Source organism: Paramormyrops kingsleyae, chromosome 17, assembly GCF_048594095.1.
Source record: "Paramormyrops kingsleyae isolate MSU_618 chromosome 17, PKINGS_0.4, whole genome shotgun sequence".
Classification (NCBI taxonomy): Eukaryota; Metazoa; Chordata; class Actinopteri; order Osteoglossiformes; family Mormyridae; genus Paramormyrops; species Paramormyrops kingsleyae.
This window is the reverse complement of record NC_132813.1, coordinates 1,550,022-1,566,238: the sequence shown is the minus strand read 5'-3', so window position 1 is coordinate 1,566,238 and position 16,217 is coordinate 1,550,022. Positions and strand designations below refer to the sequence as shown.

Genomic DNA, 16,217 nt, shown 5'->3' with positions numbered 1-16,217 from the left:
TGCTGAGAGCATGTGAAGTACCAGCTGCTGGTTCACACTCGTGAGCGCTGGCCAGTGTGAAAGTGTGCACAGCTCACAGGCGCCTCTTCCTGTGTGTTTTGAGGGGGTTAGGATTTCTTATCGATCGTCTTTTTTTTTTTTAAATTCCCCATAACAACCCTGTCAATTTTACTGTGAACAGGGATGGTGGTTTGAGTGAAAGTGCTTCTCTTAACGCCCCGCTTCTGACCATTGCCGTGGCTCCTGAAAGACTGACCCTATGCAGTGAGCCGATCACATTCACCCCCTATTTCTGGTGCATCATGGGAAGGAAGTGGTGATCTTGCATGCGTTACATTGTACTATTTATTAATGCTGTATGAAACAGTTTCCAGTGAGACACATGGCCGTGTCAAAAGTGCTAAAAATTATGACACTACGACTGCTACATATATTAGCTACTGCAGTTAAGTTTTCAAGGTCAGGCCTAAAGTTTGCTAGGATACCAGTTAATGCAGTGCAATTGGCTTAAGGTCAAACGATTTCTGTTGCCACAATAAGTGAATATGGACATCCTCCCCCCCCCCATAATAGGAGCAGGGCTTCTCACACTTGTTTGTGTATGCTCACCACCTGAAACTGATGCAGCTTCCGGTATCATCTTGTCTAATGATCTCAAACCTCAGAATGGTCACCCGGGCCGTGTGTCACGGCTCTGCCTCCCAGAAGGTAGTGGCTCATGTTTCCTGAGAACCTGAAGTTCTGACATTGCCTTCACCTGAGTGCCGTCCTTCACCTGTGACCTTTCCAGAAGGGTTATAGTGGGTATAAAGCCAGTGACCAGCAGGTTCATCATCTACTAAAATAATTTCTCTGCACTGGCGACTCCTCGGGTGGGTTTTGCGCTGTGTACTTCTGCAGCCACCCTGACTGGTCAACATAACTTCAACTGGTTATATTCATTTTGGGATGTAACTTAGGCTGATTTATGTTACAGACAAATGGAACCATTTCATTAGTTGATTATCCGGAGATGATGGGTTTCTTCCTGTAATTGTCACGGTTCGCGGGTGAGCGAGTAGGGAAGCAGGCGAGCAAGCCAGGACTTCAGGTAAAGCTGGGTTTAATGCACAAGACACGGACATCGACGGACAATACAATGACAAGTCTGGGGAAGACTGACTCAGACGAGGACTAAATACAAAAGACAAGCTAGACTTAATAGGACACAGGTGATCACAATAGGGCTGAACACGAGGTAACGAGGTGGGCGTGGCACACATCAGGAGCGGACGGAGCGGGGCGTGACAGTAATATACTGGTGAAGGTGCGGCCTGCCACCATTTATTAGTGCTGCAGTTGTGAATCCTTCACAACAATAACCCCATTGCGAATTAATGTTTATTTCCATTTTTAAAGAGAATAATAAAAGCACGGGGCTTATTTTAATTGGGTTTTAAAGAAATACGTCTCTTTGTACATTCTTCCATTAATATTTATATGGTGACGTAAACGTAATCCTCATCTTCCGCTTTCTTACTGCAGCTCAGTGTTGCCAAAGCAACCACCTTTTTCCAATGGGCGGTTTATCGTTGATTATTGAAGGTGAAGGGAGAGTAAATTCTTTCCGATGCGATATCGCGAAGAAAAGGGCAACGAGGGAGGAAGAGGTGCAGGGGCTTCTGCAGCGTCACGTCACCTGCGCAGCAGGAAATCCCTGCGTTCCACATCTGCGCATTCGAGATGTGGTTATAGTAGGGCGTACTTGGAAGGTGGGTGTTACCAGTAAAGATTAAAAAAATGCACACATTAAAGAGTGAAGCCCGTATAGCTTCTAGGAAAACGAGAAAGGCGCAAAGGAACAGGCGAGGCGGATTTCCCTCAGGCAGGGGATTCGGCGAAACCACGATCACTCTGCGGCAAAATCTGTGGGGACCATTAGCCTACTGGGACCTTACTGTAAAAATTAGCATGTACACATATTAGACCAGTTGTCTCCAGCGGTTTTTACACAGAGTTGCTCATAGTTCACTAATAGTTCGAGACTAAATCAAGGGCACTTGCACATGCAAAATACTAGAAATCGGATGTGTTTTTGTAAGTGTTAAGCGGACTATATAAGCTCCCTGCAGGCTAATAGTAGCTGCATGGCGGTCGACGAGCTACAGGCCACTTGCCCCAAACCCATCGTTCGGTACGTGTGCTGTAAGGGTCCTCCGGGATTTACATGCACTAAGCCGTATAAAGTTCGTGGGGTGCTTTGGTCTTCCTACAACATAGGACTGCTGTCCAGAGCGACACGACCACCAAACAGGCATCCATCATCCATTTTCTGTAACTGCTTTATCTGCTCAGGGCCGCGGGGGCTCCGAAGCCTATGCCGGAGGTTACGGGTGCAAGGCAGGGAACAGCCCAGGATGGGGCGCCAACACATCGCAGCCGAACTAACATCAAAAAGGAACACATTTACACACAGAACAATACGCTACCCAGTTTGACATAAACACAGGTAATCCTGCCTAAATTACCAGAATGCCGGGGGGTACAAAACAGGTTCATCCTATCCATCGGATAAGAGGGTCTGCTAAGCAGGGGAGTATAAAGCTAGACGACGTGAGCCTGAAGCTTTCGCGACCCCTTCCTTATTCCTGGGCTCTTTTTACTATACAGTCTAAGGAGCTTTTTTTGCTCCCGGTCCGGGATGCGTTTCCCAAAAGCTCATGTCAGCAGCGCATAGACGGACCCATTCATTTGCATGGTCTCACCAATGCACCACCGTGTGAGATTCATTTCCGACAGTTAAAGACCAAAGATTTATTTGCAAAAATTCTGAAAGAACTGTTGTTTTTATACGAACATGCAGGGAGAGCACGGCCGAAGTGGTGGTTTATATCTATATTTGTATCATGTAAACGCTGCGCATTATCTTAGGCAAATCTATATTATTCCAGTATGAACCTAAAGTTAGCTACATCAAAAGCGTTGGGACATTTTGTAAATCCTACGAACTATTTACAAAGTAACAGAACTCTTACGTACATGTAAATGAGTGTGCAGAGCTGAGAATCGAACCGAAACTGTCAGCCATGTATTTCGGGATAAGGGAGCGCGTCTCCCACGTAGCAAAGTGTCGCAAAGTATCCCCGAATTACCGAAGAGGTAGCATCAAATGAAGACCGGTTAAAAAAAATACAAAAACAAAAAACTAAACAGGAACTTGAATGTACTACATAGAGAAACCAAAGAGAAGCGATAACAATTGCTATGATATATCGTGTCTTCCATGAACACGGTTTTTCTGTAAAAATTGTTTATTTTTCGCGAGACTGGATTCACTCGGCCATGGGTGTGATCGGCAGGGAACAGGAAGGCGCCGTTCGCCGGTCCTTTGTCGCCTCCCTGCGGCGAGTGCATTAAAAAGACCATACAAAGAAATTCCAGCAATTTAGCATATATCACATCTGCAGGCTCACGACAGTCTGTAACCTGTTCGCGAAACAAGCTTTTCGTAGCAGCAGCTGCATGGACGCCGCGGTGCCGCGGCTGGAGGCGCGAGGTGGGGGCTTTAAAACTTAACAAATGTGTTAATCCCGTCCAGCCACGTGACCTCCGCGGAAGCTTTCTTTTTTTTCTTTTCTTTTTTGGAGGGGGCTGTTGAATGTAAATCATATCGCTGAAGTAACGTAAGAAAGACTGCAACTCTGGGCGAGTAACGCGAACCAGGTCGAGGAAACGTACAGCAAACACGGTACTGTCCGCTTTCTGCACCGGTGGCACTTTAATTAAAGTATTGAAAAAAATGTGCAAAAATGACGCCGCTTTTATGTATAGCCAAAAATATCTTTTCTTTTTCTGAGAGAACTTAAATCTTATCGGTGTGATGCTGTAGATGTTTTTCCCAGCTCTAATGGATTTGACCTAAAGAATTGCAGGAATGTGTGTGCTTTCTTATATGTGTTTGTGTGTGGCTGTGTGACCGCTGCGTTTTATTTTGGGTTTATCTGATTTAAACAGTCTGGGGGCATCAGCAATGTAAATAAGTGTGACATTCTATTTTTAAGTCCACGCTTGTTGATGGCCCTACCTGCCATACGAATAATTAGTATTTTCGCTTAATCAGTGCTTATAGTGGGGCGGTACTCACTGGTACCCATACATATATATACACACAAATATGACCCGACTACATATATATGCACTGTAAAGTTTTCAGCGAAAAATTCAAAAGCGAAAAGCTTTCCAAATTTTTTCCGTAGTTTACATTGATTTAGCAGATGCCTTTAAAGGTCCAAAGCGACATAAAAGTGAGACAAATACCAGTAGTACCGGTACCTCTCTTCAGAATATCGGGAACATTTCTTACGTACTGGCACGTCTCATCGCCTGCTTTTCACGCTTCGGCCACTGCACTTTGTTCTCTTTCACGTTCTCTGGCAGTAAATTTATAGCTATGGTGACTTAAAACGACAGTAATGATATTGCATAATTTACATAATTAACAAAACATGTTCCACCTGCAGTCTGAAACATTTGTATATAGTATAGGCTACTTTTTTTTTTTTTTTTTTTGGTGGGGGGGGGATTTCTTTTACACCGTCAGGAGTTTAGTTCGGTGATGCTTCCATATAATGGTGCCTATTATCTGAGAGAGAATATAGAATATTTATTTTGGTTCCGTGACCATACAATGGTGATACTTGTTTTTAAGTTTTTACAGGTGCATTAACTGGTTCTGTTTGGCGTGAGATATACTGAAACATACATATTAAGTGTATTTCTGAATGTGGGCTTCCTGTTTTGAGTTTTCTATTTAATGCTTTTTTTAAAACCGATCTAATCTTGAGTGGTAGTGTGGGAGGAAGTACCGGGGCACTTCAACTCGTAGCGCAGATGCCACAGTGGAAATCAGAGTGAAGGCGGTCGGCTTCCTTTGGGGGGGCTCCCCGTGCCACTGCAATCCCCAGTGGACCCCCTGCTGCCTGCCGGGAAGCGGATAATCGCTCCTGCACCGTGATCGGTGACTCGGTTTCCCATTTTTAAAATAGTAAATTCGGAGCATAGTAGTTCACGCGCGAATGCATGCGTGAAAGAGTGTACGGTGTCAGCTGAAAATGATGCTTTACCGGTTCCTTACACCATACTCAGTGCTTTCATTTTACATCACCTTGTTTTTATATCCTTCACGTTCCCCTGTCTTCTGCATTTTCGCGTGGGGTTTTAAAGGGCCGTGCGCTATATCGGGCCGGGCGTTTTTCAAATTCGGGTACAGTCACTTTGTTAATATTCTGAGTAGTTATTTCAGAGATTCACTGCGTCCCTCTTTCCTCCTTTTCCGGAAGGTGTCCTTCCCAGAAGCCCAGGTTTCGATAAGTATGCAGCAACTTTGCTTGCTGGTTCCCAAAAGGCCCACAGGCTGCATGGGGGGTTGGCCCTCTGAACACTGTCAGGCTTCAGTGACAGCAGGGGGACAGCAATAAATGTCACTGCCTGGAAGGACTTGGTTAGTCACAGCCATTGTGACGTGTGGCCTTGGTTTGCAATTGGTTGAATAACCTGCAAGAAAGATGGAGCAACTGGTGATGAAGTAACTGGCTTAAACGTTCAGAAAACACTTCAAATTGCATACAGACGTCCGGCGGTGTTTCCCATGCTATCCCCCTCGCAGAGTGATTTTTGATAAATCTAGATGGGATATTCGCTCTCCGGATGAGGCATGTCTGTCATTTAGAGCTCATGGCACATGGAGAAGATAGCAGCTTGGTACAGAAAGGACTTTTCTAGAGGTTTGATATTTTAGTAGTAGTAGGTCTTGCAAGCCCTCTGGATGGAGGTCCGAGTGGGCTTAAGAAACACAAAACTGGCATACGTACATGTGCATACATCTGTCAGATAGGCATTACTTCGTAGGGACCAAGTGTCCCCACAATGTGATAAAAAAATATATATATATTTTTGATTTATTTTGATGTTGTGGGGACTATTTTTTTTTTTTGGTCTCCACAAGGGGAAATTAAATTGTACAAAAATCTGTGACTGCAAACAAAAAACTAAATATGCCACATGATTTGTATTTTTTTTTGGTTACTTATGGTTAAGGTTAGGGCTGGGTAGGGGTTAAGGTCGTCATTGTTGTAATTAGGGTTATGCCCATATAAATGAATGGATGGTCCCCACAAAGATATGAGTTCAGGTCTGTGTGTGTGTGTGTTTATTTGCAATATACTGTAAAGTGCAATTTTCAGTGGAATTTAAAAAGCTTGCCAGAATACATTTATTCAGCAGATGCCTTTATCCAAGTGAGAGAAACAGCACATCACATGTACACAGCTGACAAGAAGCCAACTAGGCACAAGTGCAGCTAGAGTGAGCTTGTGACATAACAAGTGCAAGATAGTTATAGTACCAAGAGCTGTACAAGTACAACACCAGGAGGATCTAGTAGGGATGCAGCCTAGGTGCGAATTACGAGATCTTGTAGTGCCAAGTAAAACCGCCAATGGAGCTGGAGAGCAGTGAAGGATTAGTGGAGAGATAAGGGTGGGTGGGGTCTTCTCAGAGGAGAGATGGGCCTTAAGATGTTTCTTGAAGGGCATGAGAGACTCTGCAGACCTGGTGAAGTTGGCTAGCCTGCTCCATCTTTGAGGAAACACGCAAGAAAAACATGTAGTGACACTGTTTTTAACGCAATGCAGTTCTGCATTTAGCTCAGCTTACTGAGGTTGGATGACGAGGCAAAGGCTCTGGTGGGTTAGAATGTGAGTCATGCAGCCGTGTGGATGGAGGTACCTGTTCTGAGTCTGGTCAAGCGAGTCACAGTTTCCTCTAACTTCCCTCCAGCCTTCAGTGGAAGGAGCATGCAGAGAGTCTCTGTAACCCTCCTTGTTGTAAATGAGCCAGCAAATAGCTGAAATGTTTTGCATGTGAATCGTCCAATTCCTGCTGCGGAGATGTTGGGGAAGTGTGAGACGGGTATGTGGCACGGATACCAGGCCGCGCTACTCCTGGAACATACTAGAAGTTCAAATGCCTTAATTTGGATTATTTAAATTCCATCTCACAGATACGACCATTTTTGGATGAAGTTTTACCTTATTGAACAAACAAATTGTCAGTCAGCCCCAGTCCATCTCTTGTTTTTCTATTACTGTACTGGTGCTAGATTTTGTTGTATTTTGTCATTTCCCTGCCCCCCCAGTGAAGACGCTGCCCGGCAGACAGTGAAAATTGGCTCAAGGTGTGATTTTTCGAGAAACGGCTGCGGTTACGGTTTATTGCTGGTAAAATGCGCAGACCTGATTGGTCGAGGGTTCCGAAGCAACAGCACTGAGCTTATCTCTGGCAGTGCTCACACACTCACGTGTGCAGATGCACAAACGCTCCCCGTGACATGAAACCCGGCCCTTCTGAAATGTCGCTGCTGACCAATGAGCCACAGGGGCCTCCCAGATTTCACTTCTCTTTGAGAAGGTCTGTCTCCCCGCCTCGATGTCCATGTCCACGTGGAGCAGCTACACCATGGTGAGCTTCTCCTCCCAGGCTGCCCTCCTTGTCTTCTTTTGTTCATTCATTCATTTGTTTGAACGACTTTAATGGTCCCTGGGCTGTATAACTGAAACACTTCTAGTTGCAGGTGTGTTTGAGGGCTGTACCTTCTGCTGTTTGAAGTTTTATTTTATGTTTGTTATTTAGCATTTATTTTAAGGGAATTAACTGTACAGCTACACAAGTCCCAGATTAAACATCTAACTGATACATGGCTGATCGGCTGGTTGTTCTGGCTGATTGGATGTAATCCTTGACATTCCTGGGCACTGTGTGTGGCCCCTTTAGAAATTTGTTATATAAGTGTTATATAAGATAAAAGAAACTTTATTGATCTCAGGAGGGAAATTCTTGTGAGTCGTCACCCTGAGTCCTGAGTACAGCTGAGCTTGATTCTACTCACTGAGAGAGCTGGAAATTCCCTCCGTGGGTGGATGCCCCCCCTCCCCCCGTCCCCCTCACTGTCCTGTGATGAAATCACCACCTGCCCATTTCCAGCTGACCTGGTCCTCACATTCGTTGTTGCTTGTGGGTGCAGCATGGGGTTGGTATTAACCATCCCAGACCAAAACGCTGTGGGCTCCTGTGCCCGTCTATCTCCTCATCCCACCAGCTCGTTTTCAGATATTCACAGACCACGTTCTGCAGTGGCCTTCTGGTGAAATGCGACTTTTATAGATGTGCTTGTGTCACATTAACTGTGGTGGTTTAAGAGCGGATGGGGGTTTTATGGCAGGGTTGCCCGCAGAGATGCCGGCAGAGAGGCCTGTGTGACAGGGGTAGGCCATGTCCATCTCAGCTGCGTGCGTCAGGCCCTGCCCCCTTGTAGCTTCAAGCTTGCATCACGGCAGCAATTTACGGCCTGGGGTTTCCTGCCGGCTAACGGTGTGATGATCCTTTAGAGCAGGTGTCGCCTACCTTTTTGAAACTGAGAGCTACTCCAGAGGTCCTGAGCCAAACTTCATGTATAATAAACTTGCTTTAAATATTTCTTTTAGATATTATCATTTTCAAATCTATATAAATGCAAATGTGATCAAAGAAGAATAGCAACAGGATAAAATTAAATGTTAGACGCTGCTCACTGGTGAGTCGTGCTATTTTTAGAACAGGTCTGCGGGCGACTCATGTGGTCCTTGGGGGCGTCCTGGTGCCCGTGGGCACCATGTTGGTGACCCCTGATGTAGAGTAAATAGAGGCCACAATGGCAGGTAAAACGGGGTCTTGGTGCTCAGGTCACACTCGCTCCTGGCAGCTCATCAGTGTTTCTCAGGCTGAGATTCAGCCTGTGCCAACGTCAGCATGTGAGCCAGCTGACGGATGGAGGGCATGTGAGCCAGCGCCCTGCTGGGGGGTGCCAGCGGAGCAGCCCCTCCAGCGGAGCAGCCCCTCCAGCGGAGCAGCCCCTCCTGCGGGCTCGCTCTTCCTGTGCAGGAGTGCAGAATCTCGATTTTCTGCATGCAGATAAGACAGCATGAGCTTTGGTTCACATAAATGACCTCATCAGTGTGATCCTTGTGGCCCCACCCACCCCCAGCCTCACCCCTCCCCACCCCCAGCCTCACCCCTCCCCACCCCCACCCCCAAACCCACTCCAGCGAAGTTAGCAGCTTTGTTTAATTTGTCAGTGTCCAATTCCAGAAAATTTTGGAACTGAAACCACACATAGGATGACAAGGTGATACGCACGCGTGCGCACTCACACACTCACACACACACACACACACACACACACAGAAACCTGTATTCATATCTTTGTGGGGACCGTGCATTCATTTCTATGGCCAAAACCCTAATCCCCACAATGACGCCCCTAACCCCCACCCAGCCCTAACCTTAACCATAAATAACCAAACAAAACACAAACAAAACACCCTCTGAGAGTCGTCGGCTGAGAACCAACAGGATGAAGTTGACTAAAACGCACCGGGCATTTTTAGTTTTTTGATTGGAGTCATAAATTTTGATAAAATTGAATTTCCCCTTGTGTGGACTGAAAAAAAGGTCCCCTCAATTTCAAAATAACATTGTGGGGACCAAATGTATATGTGACCCGCACACGCGCACACACACCTTCCCCGCTTCCCCTCCCCTCGTGATCTCGCTGCAGGGTGTGGTGAAAAATAAAAGATGTACCAGACGTGGCTCCTCAATGCACCGGAATGGGGGGCGATTGCTGACGGTCTGTAAACACAGGGGGGGGGGGGGGGGGGGCTGAGTGGTCCTTGTGTACTGTTTTGTTTTTTCTCCCCCCGTTTTTTATTTAAATAATTTAGAGAGCCTTCCTGCCTGAGAGGAGCAGTGGAGTGGGGGGGACTTAGGGATAAGCGGGGGTAGATGGAGCTGTCTAAATGTGTTGCTAGGCTGGTGCTGAGGTGCCGGGGGGCGGGGGGGGCACCTTTGTTTATTGTTGGCCTCATTTTTGTGTGCTGCAGAATGGCTCATTGTCCACAGCAGCACAGAGGAATGATTATGGTAGGGTTTGGAGGGGGCTGTGATGATGTCACCGCTGTTCTGCCCACAGAGAATTGGAGGGTGGGCGGGGCAGCAGGATGGCCAATAGGAAAAGCCCTTCTGTGTGTCCATTCACACGGGCATGTGCACTGGGGAGCTTGCGCAGGGCCCTCCCCCCCCCGGCGGGCAGCGCCGTGTAAATAGCTTTGTTGATTCCTGTCGGGTCACTCGATCCCTCTGAGAGTCGTCGGCTGAGAACCAGCAGGACGAAGTGGACTAAAACGCACCGGGCATGTGCAGAGTGATGTGGAGGGATGTGCAGAGTGATGTGGAGGGATGTGCAGAGTGATGTGGAGGGTCCCGCCATGCTGGGAATGTGTATGTTACAGGATGTACCCCATGTTTCAGTCCTCTGAAGCGAGCACAGTTAGGAATTGCAGTGAAAGAGATGTAGCAGATTATCAAAGCCTGAATCACACTCAGCTCTGAGTAAACAGAAAGCGAGATCGCCATTGGGTCCTTTCTCTGGAGTCCATGCTGCACTGTGATTGCTGTTTAGCTGTGTGTGGGGGTGGGGGGGGGAGTGGTCAACTGGAAAATTCAGGAGGCACCCCACTATGGATCTGCCAGTGGCTGGCATGCAGTGACCCTTTTCTACAAGCCGTGTTGTCCCCGTTTCAGCCCCCCCTCCGTTCCTGGCCTCATTAAACATGCTTACACGGGCATACACACACTGACACTTTTTTTTTTTTTTTTTTCGTTTTTTGCATATGAAGTTCCTCAAACTTGAGAATTAGGAAGTTCTTTTTGACTGTGAGTAACCAAGCAAAGGCACTGGCTGACAGTCGTTAGTAGACAGGAGAACAAGGCAGTTCAAGTCGTTTCGGCACTGCGTCGCTTCTGGCACGTTCTGGAGTCATCTGCTGATCAGAGGTATAACTTGTATGGTTTTGTTTGTTTGTGACCTGCTGGTGGACGTCGGCATCCCTGCCGTGAAGCCTGGTCTGCGTGCACCAGCGATTCCTGGGTGGGGGTTTTTCAGGAGACCTTGGGTGTATTTTGTCATGTCCAGGAGTCAGCTTATCCTGAATTTCGCATAACCAGGGCAACAGGACGAGAAAATGCACAGACATGTTTGGTGATCGCCATGTCATCTTCCCAGCAGGGGCATCAGCAAATTGCACTGGGACGCTTTTTGTTTTGTACGGTTCGGGTTACATAATTGGCTTTTCATAAACTCTTTGCATAACGATGTACCCGCCGTGAGGTGCAGGGGAAATCATCAAAGTCTCTTTTTTGTCGTTGTTCATGTTACTCTTCATGCCATTGAGTTTTGTGTGTGTGTGTGTGTGTGTGTGTGTGTGAGTGAGTGACTAGTTTCTCCCATTCAGATTGGTTTCTAAGAAACAGGCCTAATGATGTTGTTATTCCTCCTGGTTAATATGGACTCTGCTGGTTGACCCTTGAGTTTTGAAACGACACTCTTCTCATGTTGAGGCGGCCATTTTTAAAATTTAAATTCTGTTAAGCCTCTGCAAGCAGGAAACTGTAGCAGAATCCTTGTGTTGTGTTGGGCAACAATTTAGTTAAGTCGGCCCAGTCGTCCAGTCACTTACTAGTACAGGAAGCCAGTAAGCTGACTGTATCTGTCCTTGATCACTGATGTGTTCCAGGCCTTTGATCCTCTGCACAGGATGTAAAGTTGAAACCTATAAACTTTCAGGTCCGGGGTTCTCAAGTCAAAACTAGTCAGAATGAAGCCACTTCTCCTCATTTTGCAGAGGAAACTTTTTTTTGCTTCTCAAATCCCAGCCATTTTCCGGACTCCGGCTACGAGGCGTTGGATGATGAGCCTCTGCTAGCTTGGTCACATTTTTCCAGAAGGGGGGAGTTTTGGAGAGTGACCCCTTAATTAAGCATATTGCAGCAAGATCAGAGGACAGCTGTCGATGCATAGAACTTTGCCGCAGTCATAACTAAGGAGTCTGTGTTCCAGCTATAAGGATATGTTTTATAGTCACCTGATGCCATCTGCCAATCCATGACCCACATGCAGACTTATGAAGAACCACCAGGGTGCCATGTGCCAAATATCATCTCTCATTTGACCATCGCTCATCCACAGGCCGCTCTAGAGCAGATCTTGTGATCGGAAAGTTGTCAAGTGACTTGCTGTATGTGACTGGGAAGGCTATGAGTAAAGCTGTGGCCCTTTGCACAAGCCCTGCAGGCTCTTGTGTCATGCCTGGGGAGAGCTGTGCCGCACAGGGCTGTCCGCCTTCACCCGCCTAGAGACGAATAATCGGCAGGAATCCCTGCATGGCTAAGAATGGTCAGATTAGCATGTGGTGCTAATGCCTGAGAACAAGAAAAAGGACAGGAGGACGTCCCCCAGCCCAGCCCAGCCCACTCCCTGCCCTCTGCTGGACAGCCTTTCTAAAAAGCCCCCTATGGATCTTGTTTCATTTAACTCACTGCGTTTGCAGAGAAAAGCAGAAATGAAAGGTGGTTTATGTGCTTGTAGAATCAGGGATTGAGGGGCGACAGGTGATCTTTGTTATTAACGGTCTATAAAGGCAAATATACCAAATAACCGGCTGGTGTAGAAAGCGTCATTACTAGGATTTTTAGATTAGCTTCTCAGCTGTAACCTAAGAAGAAAATGGCCGCATCTGACTTGACATCATCCTGATGCATTGTCGCATTGTCGCATTGTCGCATTGTCGCATTGCTCTTGGTGCTGCTTCTCTTAAGTCCAAGCACAGAGACCAGTGTTTGAGTGGGAGGAAGTTGGAGGCATTACGAGTGTGACTGGGAATTTTGGTTCAGCAGGGTTCACGTGGTGTGAAATGAGGTATTGTTTACGCATGGGCCACACACGCGTCAACCCCCCCCCCCCCCCCCCGGGGATTAGGAGCAGGGTGAAACAGGCAGTCTCACTGTGCGGAAATCACCGGCGACGCAGAAGATCCTCAAACGCCGCCATCGTGACCAGATTTTTTTGTGTGATGCTTTTTGTTAAGAGCTGACTGTGAGCTGGAGGGGGGCGTGGCCGTCCCAGCAGGTGGGGACAGGTGATGGAGGTTTGGTGCTATTGGTGTTGGTTAGTTCTGCCTGTTCCTTGTACCTGCAGCATATATATCTTCATGCATCATGCTTCTGTCCCAGTAATGCCACTTGATTCCCAGTAATACTCCCAGTTCTCCCATGTGGTCTCCTATTTGGTTCCTGACCCTTCTTGACAGAGCTTGTTTGGTTTTGCATCTGCCGAAATAGCTTCCAAAAGGTGTCCTTTTGCAGGTCATTGACCCTGCCCTGCCCCCACCCCCCCTAGAAAGGGAAAATCCCATAAACCGTGATTCCCTGTCAAACCCTTGTGGCACCTCACTGAAGGCCCGTCCTCCAGTTCTGTCCATACCTGCCGTTTCCTCCGAGGTAACACTGGCGCTTCTGTTCCTCTTCACTGACTGGTTACAGAACCACCGGCATCTCCTCCACAGTTTGTTTGAGTTGTTTGATTTATGACTCACAGTCCATGTGCGGCTGAGTCAGTGTTTGCGGTGCAGCTCAGTCCCTCGGTATGTATGAATGCAGTAGAGTTACGACGCTCTAAGCATCTGTTTTTTTTTGTGATTATCTGCTACCAAATAACATTGTATGTACACTGTTCTGAAAAGGCCGCTCTGCTCCAGATCCAGACTCGACTCTGATGGTCACCGTTCCTCCCCTTCAGGTCCCCTGCTGTCCTGTTCCCGCCATGGAGTGATTTCCTTGCCCCGGTCACGTCACACCATGTCCTCCGGAGTGACACCGCAGCCTGTGTCCGAGTGGCTGGCCACGCTGCACCTGGAGCAGTACGCCGGGGCCTTCCAGGCTGCCGGACTCGGCCTGCTCCCAGCGTGCCGCAGCCTGGGCACAGGGGACCTGGAGCGGCTGGGTGTGCTGCTGCCGGGTCACCAGCGCCGCATCCTGGCCAGCCTCTTGAAGGCCTTCCCTGCGGGCCCAGAAGAGGTGACACCCGTGCCACGCGAGAGGACCCGATTCCGTCGGCCACTTGAGTCTCCAGCAGGGGGCGCTGCTGAGCTGGCTGTTCCTTGCAAAATTCAGGACAAGCCCCCCCCTCCCATCCCCCCAAGAGTGACTCTGAACCGCCCGCCAGTGAGATTCACCCCCACCCCCGTCCCTCGCATGCGGCCAGAGACGTTGTCCCTAAAGCCCGTGGAGCAGTACCAGCTGGTCGGTGTGACTCTGTCTCCGGTGTCCCCGGTGTCCCTCGCTTCCTCTTCATCTTTCTCCTCCTCCTCCTCCTCCTCCTCCTTGGCCACCGAACAATGTCTCCCTCATGAGCAGTGCTCATCCCAGTCACATAGAGATAAGCCCATCCCCCCCCTACCGCCGAAGTCCTACCCCCTGGGGTCTCCCAAAGAACCACATGCCCCCCCTCCATTGCCGCAGAGGCCCCCTGTCCTGCCCCAGAGGCTGCCCTCCCCCAGGTAAGGAGGCCTGCATTACGGCCGCCATCGAAACTACTCCTCGTATTCATACCACAAGAACCCCCACCAGCGTATCCTTGGCTGGGGGCCTTAACCTGAATTGGCCAAGGATGTATAAATCTGCTGGGGTATTTGATAGTGAACAATGCAAGATTGTTTTCCTGCGATAGCTTTCACAAGCAAGAAACTGAGTTAATTCACAACTGCAGCAGTAATATCCGGTTAGAAAAAAAAAATACTTTGAGCCTTTTGGAAAGAATAAAGGAACTGGCTAGAGGGAGCCGGGTGTCATCTCTGTGGGGCTTTTCAGAAGCTCACATACAGAACTCTTTGCAGAGAGCGCCCCCTGCAGGTGCATAGCTGTTTGCTGGCATTTAATCACCAGAATTGTGACAGTGACTTTCCGAGTTGGCCTCACATTTGCAGGATGTGTTAAAGTCATGACGCAACTTGCAGAATGTGCTCAGAAATCAGGCCGACGCTCCTCCCAGTCGATCGGTCAAATCTGGTGAAAAAATGTAGAAAATAGGGAATGCTGACCCAAAAGGGAGTGGATATATTTGTGTTTTTACGGCTGGTGGTAAAATGAGACGGTGATGGTTTCACCCCATAGCACACAGCAGAAAAAAAAAAATTAATTAAAGTAATTTTTTAATGTGTATGTTTTATATTTTTATTTTGCATTTAAGTTTCAAAATTTACATATAAGCGTCTAATTGATACAACAATGAATACACAATAAGCATTTGTGAAATGAAAATAAAATCTTTTAATGACCTTTAACATTATAATATTTAATTAAAATATGCCCTTGTGTGGAACTGTGGGTAAAACTAAATGCATTAGCAATTAAATGTGAAGAAACCCAATTAAAACATAAACTAGCTTAGCAAGTGTTCATTTTAATATCGAACAATCCTTGGTAAAGTTTTATTCATCAAAATGAGTAGATGCAGCAAGTAGATTAATGTATATTAATCCAGTGTATTAGCAGTCAGTATGCTGTTTGCTCATTGGTATCTCAATAGAATAGAATAGACAGTTTTACTGGTACACAAGCTGGTGGGTGGATGCTGTCTTTGGTACAGTTTCGCTATACGTATCACACACCCAGTGAGGGCATACTGGGTATTACAAAACAAGCCTGCAGGGGCAATGCAGTGCGAACTGGTGACAGTCAGAGTTAAGTGAAAATAAGCAGTAGCATGAATGAGCTATTATTTTGATAAAAAGGTGACAGACTGCAGACCTGACTGTAGGTGTCAGTGTTGGCATCCAAACAAAAAAGTGCTTCCTCTTCTTGTGTTGAGTAAAATGTTCAGTGAACTTTCGCTTTTCTTGAGTTTGAGGCGGCGAGTTAATGTCCGTCTCTCTTTGCAAGGCTTTTACACTTTTTTTTAATTTTTGGAAAATGAAAGGAATTCCCTTTGCATGTGGAAACTGCAGCTCTCTTGGTGAAGCTGTGCTCTTCCTCTTTTGTGCAAATGCAAAAAGATGCTGAGATTACCCATGGTGCACTGCTCTGGCTCACGCTGAATCACGCTCCAGCCTTCCGAGTGTCTTAACGGTTCTTCAGCTTGATATGAAGCAGCAGCTTCCCTGTAGAATCTGGAGGTGAAACAACCACAAGGAATGGACTCTTCCTGTTTTTGGGGTTTTAACCCGTTTCAGCCGATTCAGAAAAAATCTGCACGTTCCTTATAACTCAGATTTATGCTATCAGCAGTTAATTGAGGGAAGGTGGGGGGC

General features: G+C 47.2%; 1 protein-coding gene across 6 annotated transcripts in view; it reads left to right on the top strand.

The window, feature by feature from the left end:
* The first annotated feature begins 3,486 nt into the window (after positions 1–3,486).
* LOC111833859 (arf-GAP with Rho-GAP domain, ANK repeat and PH domain-containing protein 1) overlaps positions 3,487–16,217 on the top strand; it is a 40,815-nt gene continuing 28,084 nt past the window's right edge. For 4 of the 6 annotated variants that reach the window (XM_023792528.2, XM_023792529.2, XM_023792530.2 and 1 more), the window contains exons 1-2: positions 3,487–3,535; positions 13,709–14,468. In XM_023792528.2, coding sequence (XP_023648296.1) covers positions 3,502–3,535; positions 13,709–14,468 — 794 coding nt within the window. In that variant the 5' untranslated portion in view covers positions 3,487–3,501. Of the gene's footprint in view, positions 3,536–3,582; positions 3,728–10,805; positions 10,909–13,708; positions 14,469–16,217 lie in introns of those variants that run through there. The other 2 variants (XM_023792532.2, XM_023792531.2) reach the window with 2 other exon arrangements.